Genomic DNA, 18,223 nt, shown 5'->3' with positions numbered 1-18,223 from the left:
CGGCCGTGAGCGCGCAGGAGGGTGAACGTTTGTGCGTAAAGTACGTGTGCGCGCACGTGCCAGTGTTGTTGTGAGCATTTGCGCGCGCGCGCGCGCGTCTCTCTCCCGGTCACTTCCGGCTTGGCGGGGCGGATGGAGGTCGTCCACACAGCGGGCGGCTGACTTGACTTTGTTGTAGATGGAGCTGGCGAGCGACTCACATTGCGCCGGACACCTCCCGCGGGCCGGGCCTCACCTCGGCTGGCTTGTAGCGAGACCAGCGTGGGGACGCCAGTCGGGGAAACGACGCCTCTTGTAGTTTTTTGCGCGGCAGCTTTTTCACGTTGCGAGCGTTACCAAGTTAAGACGCCCCCCCCCCCACACCCACACACCTTCCCCTCCCCATATGAAACAGCGCCGTGTTGACATCGACAATATCTTTTACTGAGTCGAATTAACTCAGTAAATTCGTACCGGAGGAGTCTTTGAGAGAGAGTTCGTAAGGTAAGACATTTTAATGCAGTAATAATAACCTAATTATGAGCAAAATGCTGTTTTCCTTAATATGAAACAACAGCATCCTTCAGTGCATTTGTCATTACAGTATTTTCAGTTGGAGTCATTAAGCATGTTATCACCTCAAACAATGCTTAGTTCTCCACACCACTAGAATGACCGAGATTAAAATACAGTCATTTAAGTGTTCATCAGAAGAGTACCTATGTTTATTTTTGTAAGACATCGCACGATTATGCACAGTTTGAACATAGCAAAGAAAAAAAAATTGAATAATGATTGAATAAATGTTTGATGATAAACGGCTCCTAAAGATTGAACGCAAGTGTATTAAAACTGTATTAAAAAGTTAAACACAACTGAACTGTACTTATAAAAAAGCCTGTACTGGATCAGAATATGTATAAACAGACTAAATCCATTGCCACAGCTACATTCTAAAACTTTTAATAATTGGATTTAATAGGGATGTCCCGATTCAATCACGTGATCGGAAATCGGGCACCTGGTTTTCAATTGAATGGTATCGGCTGAAAAAGATTTTGAAATTTAGGTACAACAATATTGCTAAATGGAAAAGGGCTAGCTTAGCTTTATGTTGCACAATGTCACGTTCTCGCTTCGTGCGGTGGCGTAAAAAAGGCAAGCGGCACTAAAAAAAAAACAAAAAAAAATCCACAATTGAAAGAGTTTGGATGTGCTTTTTGTCTGCAGTTTCTGCTTAATGACAAGGTATCGCAGGTATCAGGACTCTCTCAGCGCATACTCAAAACCAAGTGTCTCGGACTCGAACTCGGGTGCAACAAAATGTGATCGTAACATCCCCAGTCTTTAATGTTGTCAGCGTGTTGTGATTCAGTGATCCTGTCGCGTGCCACACACAATAAGGAGCCCCGCATCCCACTAGTGGCGCACTTTGAGAATCCAAACACTTTTAATCGGACAATTTTGTCTCAAAATGATCTTTCTCTTCCACTGACATTATTATGAACGTAACAATGGCAACTTCCTAATACTTTGAAATACTTTCAGTGTCACTCGTTTGACTCCAAATAATAACGACTTTTCTACCTTCCAAAAGTCACTTTTACAGTACTACTTGTATTGACACAAGTTTCCAACAAAACGGAGAATTTGAAATAGTTCCCCTCTCACTGGTCTGGAGATGGCAACTGCAAATAAAGACACCTAATATTTGTTTTTCATGTAATTAAAACTTAAGTCAACGGAAAGCCTTTGGTGAAATGACAGTCAATATTTGGCGATGCAATATTGCGCTGCCTTCAAGGCGTCTGAAGGGCAACGACAGGAGGGCCTCCCCCTAAGGCAGAATATTTATTTCGTGATAAATTGCAAGCTAATTTGTTTGCGTCCCTCCAGCTCATTGCTTGTAAACGTTCCAGGATCCGGCAAAATGATCAGTCTCGTGTTTGGGACTGAAGGCAAACCAAAAGCAAACAAGCAGGACTGTAAGATTCTGAAACGCTTGCAGCCAAGAAGGCTTGTAAACACTTGCGCATTCCACTTATTTCTCTCTCTCTGTCTCCCTTCTCGCTAATCAAAACGCTGCACCGGGATCATTTCCATAATCCTGCTATGAATCACTGAGATATTTCCCTGAAAGTGTGTCGGACCCCTAAAGGAGGAACACCCGGCGTGTTTATTCGGCGTCTCGAAACGGAAGAACGTCCCGAGGCGCTTTTTGGGCTGCACATGACATGATGAGAATGCCGGCGGGATTGAAATGAGGCTTTTAAAAGGCTTCTTCACATGCTGATGGCTCCAAGTGATTAGTTACTGTTGGGGGGAGGGGGTGGGGGGGTTGTTTCTGACACACGTGGACCTTCGCAGTACCGAAATTCCAGTTGGAACCTTTCGCAGAATTGCTTAACATATTTGAGAGACTGCGATGTTTCATTTGACCACATAACAAACAGTATTTAGTCAAATGCCGGAGGCTCACTGCACATGACTAAACTGAATAAATAAGATTAGCTTTGACAAGAATAATGAAGCTAAACGTGGAGAGCCTCTGTCGCTGAACTTCGCCGGAGCTCTCGCCACCAAAATGATATACGTACGGTACAGTAGGGCTGGGATGGCCGATTGGACGTGTATTCTGTATTTATTTACACCGCACGGTTCAAGTAGCACAATGAGACTTTTTTTTTTTTTTTGCTCTCAATTGGCAAAATTGGGTTATGCATTACGACAGCGTCGACGGAAACGAGATAATTATCCATTTATCAAGGGACACTCTCCACTTCATCTAATCTCAAGAAATGTCAGCAGCAAGCGACATTTGTGACCTTGGTCGACTTTCAAGCGGTTCTCGCTTCAAAACGCTTTTCGCCATTGGAAATCATGCAAACTGTACGGGTCAAGTTTTACGGAACATTCCCAACTGTCACGCATGTGTCAATCAAGGTGATTATAATTAACGAAAACGAACAAAGTAGCTCAAGCTAAAACTGTAAAAACAAATTAAAAGCAACTCAATTCAAAAAACCAAAGTTAAAATGAATCATCTCAAATGAATCTCCATGATTCCAGAGATACCATTTTGTATGCGTAAAGGTCCGACCAGTTTGAAAAAGCGTTAAAATGCCGCTCAGAGCATTTGGGAAATGATTGCTGGCTATTTGTTGGCCTCTTTGGAAGGTGAAGCGTCGTGTTTGGATTCCAAGCAGCCAACTGCAAATCTCATATTTTTGGGGAAGAGTTTGAAAGCTGTTTCCTCGCCTTCCTTGTCGCCGACATCCCTCATCCTCGTCTCGTGTTATTTTTCCCTCCCCCCGTCAGAACAATGCTATCTTTTATTTTAGGGCTCAGGGCTCCAGGAATAATCTCCGCCCGTGACGCACTTAGCAATGGACGGAAAGTCTCGGCGTCTCTGTTGTTTAGGGAACATTTGAATTTGTTCCCGGCTCCAGTTCATTGCCTGTCATTTCTCTGAACTTGTTGGTTTTGTTTGTTTGTTAACAGGCATGATTTCTACCTCGACTGACTCCGGAAGCCGTTCGCCTCTCTGCGTTTTTAGGGCAACCAGTCTGATGTCCGCCCAGCCTTCAGGGCCCTTGGCCTGGCCGCGGGGATGGCAGCATCTGCCTTAAACCGGAACGCCGTCGCAGTCATGAACGGGTGAGTGGGCGTCTCCCAGTTGGAAGGAAAACTTCAATCCCGTAATAGTTAGCATTTTTTTGCCACAGTGTGAAAGAACATGTCTGTGACAAAATACTCAAAGGATCAAGAATTGTATTTGAGTATTTAACACACGACACATCGACATAGTGCATGACAGTGTTTCAGAAAGTGGAGCTTGAAAGTGGCTCTGGATGTTCACCCGACCTTGGAATCATATCATGTGCAGGGCAACTCGTTTTTTTTTTCTAGAAATCTTAGCTCCATCTCGGCTTTACGCAGATCTGATGGGCTGAATCGGATCGACATTTGACAACATGTTTCTTCTCCCAACAGCGGTAATCAGTTCCACGTCCAACAAGGTTCCACCGGTACGAGTTCCCGAGATAGCGGCAGCAGCACGAGCGGCCGAGCGGTCCTGCAAGTCCCGGATCGAGGCACCTACTGCCATCTGCTGGGTGGAGCGGCCTTCAGCCCAGACGGCCCTCAGGTAGCCCTGCTCGAAAACGGACGAGCGAGAGTGCTGGTGTACCTAATGAAATGGCCCGCGTGTCAACTTGCCAGACGGGCCCCGCCAGGACGCCGGGTCGGGCTTTTGTCTTCCCGCTCGCCCCCGGCCCCACCCCTCGCGCTCGCTCTCCGTCGCCTCGCTGCCGGGAGCTCCTCGGGGTCAACGTGGGCCAGCGGGTCCGACGGCTCAGCTCACCCGGCGCCGGCCAGGAAGAGGAGTTGCCGGGAGGCGGCGGCGCAGGGGGAGGAGAGAAACAAGAGGAGCGGAGACGCCAGGCGCAGCTGCTGCAGATTCATAAAGAGCTGCAGAACGTGGAGGTGAGGCGAGGCTTAACTTTCACGACGCGTTTGCTCCGTCCGTCCGCTTTCTATAGCCCTCATGAAGGTAAATTGCGGCTGAGCTAGAGCCCATCCCAGCCGAATTTGCGCGAGAGGCACTTTGCACCCTGGACTGGTCTCCTGTCCATCACAAGGTTGAGACTTTGGTCTGCCCGCTTAATGCTAATGCTAACACATAATGGGAAAGGCCAGAAGCAGGGCTCGCAATTAGCTATGTCTATGTGGCCGTTTTAAGCAAGGGATATTTGAACACAAACGGCGCATCAACACCTGTAGACAGACAATACGACAATACTCACAGGCATTTTTTCTTTTATTACAGCAATTTCACTTACAGTAATTGTGTTGTCATGACTGTATGAGCGTTATGACCTGCTGGCCAAGGAACAGATGAATAAACTTTACAATATGCCAAATGTTACTGCTTTACAGCTTTATTGCTGTAGTTGATGAAATGATGATTTTGTCTAGGGCCCGACCGATGATGGATTATTTTTTGGGGGGCAGTTCCCATATTTGGCAGAGTAACTTTCAGACAACTGATTAATCAGCCGATTAATTAAGGAAGAAAATAACTTATTTTTGGGTCCCTTTACGCTTATAAGACAATAAAGATATGAATTACGGGCTGAACATTGGACTGTTTTAAAGTACATTTTCTTTTAGTATTTGTTTAATGTTACAACAGAGAGAAAAATCGACCCACTTTTTTTGCTGACTTTTGTGTTTGTGTGTCATTAGGGTTGTAATGTGTTAAAGAATGTCCAAAAATGTGTCCGTTTTTGCGTGTTTTAAAAGAGCTAGTCTGAGCTGTCCTAGTTATGTCTACCAGTGATGTTTTGTGGAATAAAAGCGCACAAATAAAGTCATGCTTTCTTTCCTGTGTGTGTGTGTGAGTTGCAGGTCAAGGGCAAAGTGGGCATTTTCGAAGCGCACATCTCTGGCATTCGCGCCCAGGTGCTCACCGGCGAGCTCCAGCGCAGCCCTCGGTCTCCGAGACGAGCGGCGGGCCAAGTCCCGCCCCCTCCCGGCCGCGGCAGGGCAGCCCTCGAATGCTCAATGACCCAGGCCCGCCAGAGTCAAGTTGCTCCCGTTCTCCAAAATGGGAGAGAAGGCGAGGATAAAGCAGCGCACGCAGACAGCTCTTCCACGACTCAAACAAGCGGCGACGCGCACACGCCGTTTGTTGAGAACGGCTGCCGCTCAGAAACAATAGAAGCTCCCCGTTCGGACCCAGCGCTCCTCGTGCGGCGTCCGCCGGAGACCTTGCCAGCGCCTTCAGCCAAAGATGGAGGGATAAACGAGCACGGCGGGGTGAAGGAAAACAAACAAACAGCGGGAGATGACGGAGATTCAAAGGAGGGCCAAGTGAGCGCCGGACAGCAGTCGGGTCGCGAGGAGGGCGACATGTTGGGCGCCCACCCCGCCGCCGACACCGCCGCCGCGCCAAAGCCTCAGGGCCTCCCTGGTCGGAGCGACACGCCCCCCGCCGTCCTTCCCTCCATCCCCGCCGTCATCATCACCGACCACGGCGCGGAAAGCTCCGGAGGCTCCGCCTCGGAGCGGGCGGGCACCCCGAGCCCCGCTTTGAGCCCGGCGCCCCCGTCCAACGCCTCGGCACGCTCCCTCAGGAAGCTGTCTTCGTCCTCCGCCTCCTCGGCCGGCTTCTCCTCGTCTTGGGAAGAGTCGGAAGAGGATATTTCCGACACGGAGAGAGGGGGGCACCTTCTCACCCCGGCGCAGCTCAGCTCGCGACAGAAAGCAGTAAGTATGACAAGGCGAGTACAAATACCACATGTTGCCGTAGCGACGTAGAAAATAATGTCAACCATTACAAATAACCACAAGAAAGTGCGCATCATTTTACTACAGGACCGTTGGCGACTCAAATATTAAGTTTGGGGGAAAGGATTGGGAAATGTGCCATGTCAGATGCTTCGTTTTCTTTTCACCAGACTGAAAAGAAAAAAATGCTCTCATTTTCTCAGCAGGAATATTTTCAATTTTCACTGCCGCATCATGTGAGGTGCTCCTGGGGCTTGACATTCACAGGAACAAAGCTAGCACTGTGCCTGGCCTCCGTGTGTGTGTGTGTGCGCGCCAAGCTTCTTAAAGGCAAGGGCAAAGTCAAAAAGTACAAATCCAGTCGTCACACTCACTCTGGGCTTTGTCTGCCCTTGGAAGCGTTTCAAAGATGAGACGCCGGCGTTGTTGTCGCGAGTGAGTGGCGGACGGATGCAGTTGCATATTTTAATTCATAACACAGCGCTACCTTGACCTCCGACTTGAATTTCTTCCCTGGCCAAGGTCAAATCAGTCATATCTCAAATCAACCTTCCTCGCTGCAAAGCCAATAATTCGTTCGAGCCCCCCGGAAAACACTTAAAGGTGTTTTCAAAAGAACAGTGGCACCCTACAGTAAAAAATGAAGTTGCTATAGTCACTGTATTTTTCTTAATTAATCGGCCATCTGAGTTTGACTCTGCTAAATATCGGCCTCGGCATTGGTCTCCAAAAATCCAAATCGGTCAGGCCCTACACATGGTGTGAAATAAAAAGCAATACACTGCCAAACAACTGTCTCCTTGACACACAATAGCAGCAACATACAAACAAGACATACGACATTACTCGCGAGCATAAAGCACTGCCATTATGGCCCAAATATGCCAATTTGCCAGGGAGGGAGTGTGAGTAATGCAAAGACAAATTGATTGGTAATTAACGGCCCATTATTTCCTCATAGCTTCGTAGCTTGCGCAACACGGAAACAAGAAGAAAGTGACGCTCAACCTGGTTGGAATACGATGTTCCACTCCGGGCCTGTAGGCGGCGATGATGCCGATTACAAAGTGCTTGCTAGCCAAGCGATTGAATAAAGATGGTGGTGTTCGATTAAAGAAATCGTGAAATACTGCTAGACCTCGACCTAAATCGTTGTTGGTATTTGCGACAAAGCGCCTACTGCACAATAGCGTGACACCAAGTCAAAGTGGGTGTCGAATATCGTCGTGTCCCCAAACAGATGTCCCGATGGTCGCAGGTGTCTTGGGTTGCAATTTGTTTATTTTGCCGGATGAATTTGAATGGAGGCTGAGTGCTTCTCTTTGCATATTTCCACTGCCAATAAAAAAACAAAACAAACGAAGACAACTTCTGCAGTTGTTGTGCGGAAAACATTTTCAAACTCCATCTTTGGATTCTCCCCCACCGTCGGTGGCGAGATTCCGATCGTTGCGTGCCCACCTGTAGCGCGCCGGCTTTTGTCTGATGAAACCTGCAACGGCCGCGCCGACATGCAGCGACATATTAGGCATGCTTGATCGTGCGAGAGGTATGCGGCGCGAGGCCGAAGCCGAGGAGCTGAGATCCGACGAGAGACGAGCGTGACGCCGGCCCGGAAGCGCCGCGCTTGCGTTTCTTGCGGCGCAATGAACAATTGACGAAATAATCCTCCCGCTTTCCACGTTCCTTTGGCTTTTCACATGACGTCAACTTTCAGGCCTGACTGGCCCAGGGTGAAATGTAGAACAGAGCCTTATTTAGACACATCCTGGCTCATCTTTGGACTCGTCCGGGCATGGATCCAAGACGGGAAGGCACACGTGTGCTGCCAATGTTATTGCAGTCGGAGCACAATTGGCAGCCGCGCGGCGCACCTGAGCGACTTGGTCGTCTGCGATCACATCGCATTGCATCAGCAGCGTGTTTATGTTTCTGACGCGCCTGAAGGCACCCCCTTCACATATATCTTCTTGTCGTCCAACGGAATGTTTGTACACAAGCGCTTCGTAAGAATGAAGGAAGTCTCCGTGCGCACGGCACAACGTCAAAAATGCCAGTTCACGCGCATCTGCTCCACTGGATAAAGTTGCCATTTGCATGCCAGACCAGTAGTTGGCAATGTCATTTCAGGCTTATCCGAAACTGTCTTTGGAATACACTTGGGCAGGGGTAGCTACGCGATTGTAGAAGTTGACATGCAACGCAAGGCAGTCCCTTTTCAGTTTGAAACTTTTTCAGTTTGGAATCTGAACACTTTTTAGATCAAATACAAAGTAATCTCAAGCTTTCAAATGTTAGCATCCTTGGGCTATAAAACAGCTACAGCGTGTTTTTTGTGTAATCGTGTAAAAGTGGCGATGCGGGAACTGTCCTTTTTTGACGATAAAGACAGTATTAAAAAAATACATGGAAATAGTGGAATAAAAAGTCAGCCCAAAAAGAAGAAATGAGGAAGACATTTATATCACAGATTGAAAATATACACAAATGGTTATACCAAAATCACATGTGTAAACTGCAAAAAGCTAAAAAGAAGGTATTTTCTTCATGACATATATTTTTGAAAATAATTGTCAGATTAATCGGTTATGGCAGTTTTATTCCGCAAAGTCATCAGAATCGGCAAGAAATCCCGATCAGTCGGGCCCTCGTAACCATGCAACTTTTTTCATGTAAATGACGTTAGTCATAAAGACTGCACCCAAAGATTCTACCCCGTAAAACAAACACGCACCCTGACACACCATCTTGCAGACGCGACAAAAGTGGGACACACACACAGCAAAATAAAACACACGCTGCACTGTGTGCGCCGCAGTGGAAAAAGTTCACTACCACAGCGGCCCGTCGCTTGGCAACCCAGTGACGTCAAACCGAGTTTCCCTCTTACAGCTGTGTGTGCGTGTGTGTGCGCACGCATGAGTGTGTGTAACTCTGAACTGTGCCTGCGACGCACAGAGGGAAACACCAGGCAATAACAATAACGCCGCCCGTGTCTCAGTGTCAAAATGTGCATCCACTTGGCAGGGGAACGTCTATTTTGACAAAAGAAGAGCCATTCTTCTTGTGGAGGCTGGACCACACACATACACACGCATTCTAATTTTAACCGTGCGCGTGTGTGTGAGAAGTAGTCGTAGTGTGTGTGTTCCTCCCCACTCGAAACTTTGCAGACTTTGTTTGTCTCCTTGCAAGCAGAGCTGGTGGCGAGCGATAGCAGCCTTGTTGTTTCCTCCCGTGTGAAAACATCACCGTGCACAAGTGTGTGTGTGTGGGTGTGCGTGTTTGCGTGTGTCCCCCCCCCCTCCCTTTTTTTACATTACAACATCAAGCAATTGTCACCTGCGGTTAACCTTTTTGTGCGTTTTTTTTTTCACCGTTTCCACCAGGGACGAACATTTAATCAGATTCAAATCGACATGGCAATGCGATAGAAGGCAATTTTCAAATGGCACACCAGTTGTGCCGTGGTCGAGGGTGTTTTTTCAAATATGTTGATACACATTAGCATAATAATGCATTTAATGATTCCGAGCATTCGACGCATGTTGTCGTCATGTGTATGAATGGAATGCGATGACATCCGCGAGTCATTTCAGCAGATTTGTGTCTCCCTGCGCGTTACGCCACCTGCGCCACAACTTAGGCCTGCTTTTAGCTGGTCTAAAGTCGAGTCGGCTTTATGTGCAAGAATATTTCAAAAATAAAAAAATCTGTGAAAAACGGAGGGAGGGGGGAAACCCCCCAAAACAAAAATAATGCAAAAGAATTTTAAGAAGAAAATATGCAATCGAGCAGATGCCGAACCGCGAGCATGCACGATTCCACTGTGTACGTTCAAATATGAAGCCTAGCGATGATTGAAATGCTTTTTTTTTTTTCCCGCCAAATTACGGCCTTTGCAATTTCAAAATGGCATTGTCCTCTATTGCAAGGTGGGTTTGAATTGGATTCATTGTTAATTGATCACATCATCTCTTGATGTTAATATTGTGAAAATGCCAATTTTGGACACGACTGCATCTGAATCAATGAATATATATATATATATATATGGTCTTGCCTTGTTTTTTGGGGTTTTTTTATCTTTCCGATTTCACTTTTGCTCTTTGTGTTGTTTACAGAGGGCAAGGCCTCTCTCGCTTTTTTATTTGTTTGTAGACCTCGGCGGATGTGGAAAATACTGCGGCTGAGGCAAAGCGGCATCCCCTCCTCTCTCCTCCCCCCCTTCACTTCCTGTCGGCAAGAAGTTCCTCTGCTTGCCATTCACACATAACTCCCCCCCACCACACACACACACACACACACACACTCGCTCGCTCACTCGCTCTCAATACAAACGCCGATGTCTTTTCTGGTTCGTCACGCAGCCGTTGCGGTGATGGCGCTAGCAGCCGCTCCCGCGCTTGATGTGGAGAGGCTGGAGCCCTCAATTGCCCCTCGCTCTTGATTGCTTATCTTAGCCAGACATTTTGGACAAATGTACGCATCCAACTTTGGCAAAGGTCCGCAAAAGCACACGTGGAGTTGGGGTGGGTGGAAGGACACGATGAATCATCCTCGGGATGATCTCGAATGGAGATGCCGACCTTGCAAGTTGGCCTAAATGTCATTTCCTGGAGATTGGCCAAGTTATTTTCACACTCATTATAGCTCATTATGGAATTATGATATAGATACCATAGTTACCTGCATTGTCAGCATTTTGGCTGAACTTTGGAGACTCCCAGAATATTGTGTTTTGTGACAATGTAAGAACAGTTGGGTTCAAAATAACACAATTTGGGGTCAGAAATGGACCGATCCACAATTTTCTGGGTTAGGGTTATAGAAAACAACCCCAAAAATGGGTAGTTTTGTACAAAACAATATGAGAAGGACCTGTCATGTGACAGGTCACTGCTTTACACACTGAATGTGTGTGTGTGAATGCAGTCCATAGATAGTCATGTTTCGCCCAATAAATTTGGGCGCACGTCGTGCGTCTTCCTTCTTTGGTCCTGGTGCCCTCGACCGAATGTCGAGGCTCGGCCTCTCCGTGTCGGTCAAATTAACGAGGCAGAACCCGAGGTACGGTGAATCACTTTGTTTATAAGATGGCTGTGCGCGCTGAAAAGGGGGGAGCCCTCGGAGAGACGTCACAAGTGGGGTTTTTTTGCCGGTTGCCAAGGGAAACCTGGGACCCTCTGGGCCGGGGGTCAACGTGTTCCGGGAGATGGAAGAAAACTCTCTCGTGGTCAGGGACTCCCAGCTGTGTGTGCGTGCGTGTGTAACGTTGTGTTTTGCCAGTCATTCCAGAAAGATTAAAAGTCGGGGAAAAAAGCACTAAAGCCTGAGAGGTCTGTCTCCCTGGAGATCCACTAAAGTTGCGGTTTAACTGGCTGTTGGAGCATTAAGACTGGATGAATAAGCATGACAGGTCGTAGTATTTGCAAAATATTCGCTCCTAGTTGGTCAATTCTTTTTGGGTTTAAAATGAATTACACGTAATTTTTGTTTTTCCGTGGGTGTCAATTATACTCATCTTTTGGCTATTCGCGGGCCAGCCCAGTCCCCCGCTTGCATTTGAATGAGTTTGTCTAACGGTGGGCTTTCCTTCTAGCACAAGTCATGGAAGAAGATCAAGAACATGGTCCACTGGTCACCATTTGTCATGTCCTTCAAGAAGAAATATCCCTGGATACAACTGGCAGGACATGCTGGTATGCACGCACGTTGATCTGGATTGGAATCCTTATTTGTGCTACATACGATTGGGGGAATGATTTACCCAATCGTATGTAGCGCAAATAAGCTATATCAGACGTGAAGTCATTCACTTGCAGCCCAGCTCAAATGTGTCTTTGACGTCGATAGCCGTCAGTGGCAGCGAGTGACTTTCAAAAGACTCTAATGTCGTTCCGTATCGCGCTGGAAACTACAACTACAATATTTCAAAGTACATTTGACACATGTCCACTTTAAACGCACAATAGTAGATCAAATGGACCTTTTATAGCATTCGTCCAGGAGGCCATGTTGACGGTGGTTCCTGACGGGTGGCCGTCGTCCGCGTCAGGGCCCTAAAAGGAAGCGAGCGGCTGGGGCAAAAAAAAAAAAAAAAAAAAGTCGAGCCGGACGGATGTCACCAGCGTCTGTCGGGATCAGCTCGACCTGGCGTGACTGTCGTCTAACGGCGTGTCTGTGTTAACAGGGAGCTTCAAGGCGGGAGCCAACGGTCGCATCTTAAAAGTAAGTTGAATGCGCGGCCGACGTCGGCCGCCATCGGCCGCCATCGGCCGACTTGCTGACCGCCATCTCCCTTTAGAAACACTGCGAGTGCGAGCAGCGCTGCCTGTCCCTCCTGATGCGGGACGTGCTGTGTCCGTACGTACCCGGTTACCATGGCGACGTGGAGAAGGATGGCCAGAAGTACAATCAGATGGAGGATCTGCTGGCTGAGTTTGACTGCCCGTGTGTGATGGACTGCAAGATGGGCGTGAGGTCAGTTGAAAATGGGCAAGAGGCGGCATGTCCGCCGTTGCCGTTGACGACGCGGACTTCCGTTTCCTCTTCCTCTTCCTCTTTGGCTGATTTCGCCGCTATGATGTCATGCTAGTGCACCGAGCGCCATCTCTTCCTGCGGCCGAAACTAGGGACCAGCGATTCGGACAAATAATTGACTTCCGAATAAGTTGATTATGATCTTTCACAATTTGAATAGTAAATATAAACAAATCAATAACTGATTTTAATCGATACTTTTAAGAGGGGAGCAGCCTGCTAAGTGCCGTGCACAAGGTGTCTTCTTCTGATTAGCAGAGAGGAGACTCGCGTTGAATAAAAAAAAAAAAAGTTTACAGTTTGGGAGAACGTTGTGGACAGGAATGGCCTTGGGCGATCACCAGGCTTTAAGACAAACACGTTTTTATTTAATCACATGCAGCGGGTCTGTGAGGGTAACTTTCCATTGCAATTAATATTAATGGTGTACCTGTCCCGCCTAGTTGTTGACTATTTTATAAGAATCCTTTCTTTGATGATACATTGGCAATCATCACATGGCTTGAGGTCACATGCGAGCATTTCAACTTAAGCAAACATTCAAGGGTTACATTTGCACAGACTATTGCTTTTATGAAATCTCATCAGTCATTCTTAGGATTTTTGATTTTTATTCTTTTTCCCAAGCCACAAATACGGCGGACGTAAGAAAATACACAAATGACATTTCCCGAGTGGTTTCCGATTTATGGGCGAGCTTTGCAAACCCGCGGGACTCAAATGGCAATTTCACACATTCATTCATTCGTGCGACGCCCTCTTTGCCCTCATCCACCTCAGGACGTATCTGGAGGAGGAGCTGACCAAGGCCCGCAAGAAGCCCACCCCGCGGCCGGACATGTACCAGAAGATGGTGGAGGTGGACCCCGAGGCGCCGTCGGCCGAGGAGAACGAGCAGAAGGCGGTCACCAAGCCCCGCTACATGCAGTGGCGGGAGACCATCAGCTCCACCGCCACGCTGGGCTTCCGCATAGAAGGAGTCAAGGTTAGCGCTCACAAAAGCCAAGGATGGCTGTGTGTGTGTGCGCGTGTGTGTTGGATGTCCTTCAGGGCGATGATCCAACTTCCTGTTTTTCTGCACAGAAACTTCCACTCGAGTGTAAATGGTGGAGTCTTTCTTTGTGGTGTGAGAGGTCTGTTGGTGGCAGCTTGGTCGGACTTGAGCATCTGGCCTTGACACACATACGCGCGCGTACACACACGGTTGTGGCTATATAAGGACATTCATGGCTTCCCGGCGGTCCGTTGCCATGACTCTGAGGGTTATCCCCAGAAGCAGAGGTGTGTGTTTGTGTGTGTGTGTGCGTGCTCCCAGACCTGAACTGTAAAGGCGGGGGTGATGTTGTCCCTACAAATAGTACCTCGTTGCTCGGCAGCCGCGGGAACACAGCGAATGAGTCGCCGCCGCTGCTAAATTCTGCTAATCCGCAGCGCTCCGGTGTGAGCCGCTGTGTCGGAGCTCGTCACGTGACATGGGGGCGCGGATGTTCATAAGTCTGGAAAAATGTCAAATCTTCAAAATAACCTCCCCTCCACCACCACCTTCCTCCACCATTGTCCATTTGTTCTTGGGCTCCTACTCTGTCCTCCCTTTCCTTCCTCTCCAGTGTGAACACGTACCCCATCCCCTTCCGCAAAACAAGCCGGGAAATTGTGGCTCCATGTGTGTCGCAAACAATGTGGACGGTCTCACAAATGGCCTCAGTGCGTTGCGACATAGCGCTCGGGAGTCGGGCGGAAGAGTTGGCGGTCCAGGAGTTCCACAGGGAACCATCCTAGATCCCTTTCTCTGAAACCTTTTTCAAATGTGGAGACATCTCCTAAAGAAAGAAATGAAAGAAATTACGCCTTTTTTAGTCAAAGTCAAATTTATTTATAGCCCTTCATCACAGAAGAGTCTCAAAGGCCTCGCCATTTTAGCGACATCCCCTGATCCAACCCCTCAAACGTGCAAGGAAAAACATAAAAAAATAAAAGATATGTAATTGTTCAAGCAATGTAATTCCCTGCAGAGAACTCCCGGTCATGTTATGCAACATCAATGAGACATTGAGTTGAGCGCAAGAAAACTTTTATCAGACTGCGCTAAAGTGCTAACATGCCAACAGCTGGTGTGCTAATATAGCATAGCAGCCTGAGTACAAAAAGAGCAAAAGCAAATTGATAGGGATTTGACATTGTGTACTATTTGCAACGAGAATCGCTAAAACGCTAACATGCTAACTGTTGGTACGTTATTGTCTCTTTGGGACTGGACCCGTTCACAAGTTGTGATGCAGATTGTGTCCTGTGTTCCCACAGAAGGAGGACGGCACCGTCAACAGAGACTTTAAGAGGACAAAGACGCGTGAGCAAGTCACGGCGGCCTTCCTCGATTTCGTCAAAGGCAACAAGGACGTACTGGTAAGCGGGGCTGGGAATCGAAAAGCGACGCCGCAGAAAATGACCGAGCTGTCGCACGTGTGCGGGGTTCAGCGGCCAATTTTGATGACGTTAAAGCATGCACAACACGCCCGTGTTTACAGAGTAGCTACGTAGCTAGGCTGAAGGAAATCAGAAGCACCCTGGAGATGTCGCCCTTCTTTAAAACTCACGAGGTAGGCCTATTGCCTCGACATGTAATATTCTTCAGGACTCTGGTGAACAATTGGCGCGTGTTGGCACGCAGGTGATCGGCAGCTCCCTGCTGTTCGTCCACGACAGCAAAGGCAGAGCCAAAGTGTGGATGATCGACTTCGGCAAGACCACGGCGCTCCCCGTGGGCGAGGAGCTCGACCACCGAGCGTCCTGGCAGGAGGGCAACCGGGAGGACGGCTACCTTTTCGGACTGGACTGTCTGGTGGACATTATTTCTGGCGTGCTGGACTCTCAAACATGAGCGCATTTATTCATATTATTATTATTATTATTATTATTGTTATTATTATTATTTAATCCACAGTGGAAACATTTGGAAACACACACACTCGTCTTCGGACGTCCGATTTGCAGACGTCAGTCCCCTTATGAGGGGGAAAAAAACACTCAATTCCACTCTTGCATATGCAGCTTTAAAAGATACAGCAGCACATCTTTTCATTTCAAATAGCAGTAGCAGAATTAATCAGAATTCATGTCAAGGAGTATTAGGGAAACACTGAAAAGAAAACAAAAATTACACTACATCAATGTGCTTAATCTCACAAGAGTAAAGTTATTTTCGGAAAAAGGTAAATAAGTTAAATCATTTTACCTTATCATTTCAATGACCGCCGTCCTTTTCCCTGTAAATGTATGACTTTAGTCTAGTAATATTATGACCTTGAGTTTTTATCTAAAAACAAATTTAACTTTATTCTCATAAAATTACGCCTTAAATCTCCAAAATGTATGTTTTTGTGAAAATATACAACTTTTTGTCTAAAAAAAAAAAAATACACAATTTTATTCTAATAATAATAACTTGAAAAAAAAACGGTACTTCTCATCTGGTAATTATACTATTTTTTTATATATAAAAATTAGCCTTTAATCTCAAAATTATCCAATTTTATTCTCGCAAAATTCAACTTTCATCCAAAAAATTTGAGCTTTTTTCACAATGAAAATATACATTTTATTAGAAAATTTTTAATTTTTAAATTTTTTTATCCCCCCCGAGTATTTTTTATTTCAAAATTATAAGACTTTACAAATATTTGGCATTTCTAAATTTAAATCTTTCCTCAAAATTCTTGTAAAATTACAACTTTTATCCTGAAATATAACTCAGTTTGCAAAAATTACAAATTTATTCACATAAGATTCTGTCTTTGATTTCATAGTGTATTTTTTTTAGTGTGCCTCTTATACTTCGTAATAATCAACTTAACTCTTCTTCAACATCCAATTTTAAGAAAGCCACTGCTATTCACCGGGAATATACAACGTTAGCGCCCTCCAGTGGAAGCGTGAGGGAAGACAGGTAATTCAGGTTCATTAAAAAAGAAAAATGAAAATAGTGCCTTAAAAACACAAAATGAAGCCTCAAAATGTCTTTGGTTGCCAAGTAAAATTTCCAGTGAAATTACAGTAGACTTTTTGCTATTATAGTTTCATCATATTTGTTACTTAACATGTCTGCACCTCATTTAATTTCCCAATTTTTAGAAATACTATTCTTTCCACATTTGGAGGTTTTGTTGAATGCGTTTGGTTTGGATCCGATATCTAAAATGTAGTGGTTAAATGACCAATCTTGCTAAATGCTGTGCTTCCCCCTCCTGTTCATTGTATGGCCGACACCATTTTAGTGCCTGTTGAATACTCTTACTGAGCAACCTTATTTCAACTACAGTGCCTTTACTGTCTCCACCATCTGCCCTCACCTCATGTCTTATTTTCCTCTGTAGTCTTAAATGAGTGCATGTTTATTAGTGCCTTGCTTGTTTGTCTCTATTTATAATACATTATATTTTGTTTTAGCTGAAGCCTTGGCCCTGTGGGATGTTTTTATTGGACGTTTTCTTCGTCTCATTTGAACCTGAGCTTCAGTGTTGCAGCACGTGCTCGAACAAAAATACACCGCCATGATAAAAGTGGGTGATTTTAAAGAGGCCTTCAAAACAGCAAAATGACATACTAATGTGCAGGTTACCCACAACAAAAGCTTATTTCTAAACAAACAAAAAGTATTTTTATCTTAATTGGTGTTCGTAAAAGGGCTTGTAAGCCTAACTTAATTAAGATGCTCTTAAAATGGAAAATCTTTCACATTCATGATCTGTCCCCTCCTTACCCAAAAGTGCACTCAAAGCAATTTCTTAGAATTTAGTACACTAGCTCTAGTTTTGTTGGTTTGTATATTTATTATTTTCATTATTATTTGAATGGTTTATTTTTTTAAAAAGTGAGAAAGAACTTGTTTCCTTGCATTTCCTGTCAATATGTCATACTATATTTTAATAACTATGTAATACAATTTAATCGTTTAGAGATGCTATCCTTTTTTTTAATTAATACAAATAATATATATAAAAGATATAATTTAGCACTCTATACTGTAATTTTTAGATGCATTCTGACCTGATTCAAGGCATATTAATTACACAGTATATTATGCTAATTTATTGTTTAATAATAAAAAATGTGATATTACTTTTAGTTTTTTTGTTCATAGTATAATACGAATGAATGTTTTTTTAAATGTCAAAGTCAATGCTAATTTATACACTTTAAAACAGTACAGTATTATATATCACTTTCAGACACAAGTCTGACCCCAAATTGATGGGTGGCAGAGGAACATTTTACTTGTGTGCAATATATATTACTTATGTGATGTTATGTAGGTATTGTTTCACAATTTAAATGAAAACACAGATATTAATTATTCATTTTTCTTAAAGATAAATTAGGCCTGCAGTTTAATATAGTTTAAATGTTGAATTTA

General features: G+C 45.5%; 1 protein-coding gene across 1 annotated transcript; it reads left to right on the top strand.

The window, feature by feature from the left end:
- Positions 1 to 86: 86 nt before the first annotated feature.
- On the top strand, positions 87 to 17,261 carry itpkb (inositol-trisphosphate 3-kinase B). Its single transcript, XM_086019471.1, has 12 exons — positions 87 to 483; positions 3,481 to 3,636; positions 3,973 to 4,126; positions 4,201 to 4,464; positions 5,389 to 6,249; positions 11,873 to 11,972; positions 12,464 to 12,501; positions 12,578 to 12,753; positions 13,594 to 13,798; positions 15,115 to 15,216; positions 15,339 to 15,410; positions 15,482 to 17,261. The coding sequence occupies exons 2-12, from the start codon at positions 3,590 to 3,592 to the stop codon at positions 15,689 to 15,691; spliced, it is 2,229 nt and encodes a 742-aa protein (XP_085875597.1). The 5' UTR covers positions 87 to 483; positions 3,481 to 3,589; the 3' UTR covers positions 15,692 to 17,261.
- The last annotated feature ends 962 nt before the right edge of the window (positions 17,262 to 18,223 follow it).

Source organism: Filicampus tigris, chromosome 20 (assembly GCF_054856515.1).
Source record: "Filicampus tigris isolate MCC_2025a chromosome 20, RoL_Ftig_1.0, whole genome shotgun sequence".
Taxonomy (NCBI): domain Eukaryota; kingdom Metazoa; phylum Chordata; class Actinopteri; order Syngnathiformes; family Syngnathidae; genus Filicampus; species Filicampus tigris.
This window is presented reverse-complemented; position numbering and strand designations above follow the sequence as displayed.

Excerpts from the sequence above, each read along its gene's own strand:
- itpkb (XM_086019471.1), top strand. The coding sequence starts at position 3,590 with ATGGCAGCATCTGCCTTAAACCGGAACGCCGTCGCAGTCATGAACGG. Across the intron at positions 12,502-12,577 it reads CCAACGGTCGCATCTTAAAA|AAACACTGCGAGTGCGAGCA; the intron begins GTAAGTTGAATG and ends ATCTCCCTTTAG. Across the intron at positions 13,799-15,114 it reads TCCGCATAGAAGGAGTCAAG|AAGGAGGACGGCACCGTCAA; the intron begins GTTAGCGCTCAC and ends GTGTTCCCACAG.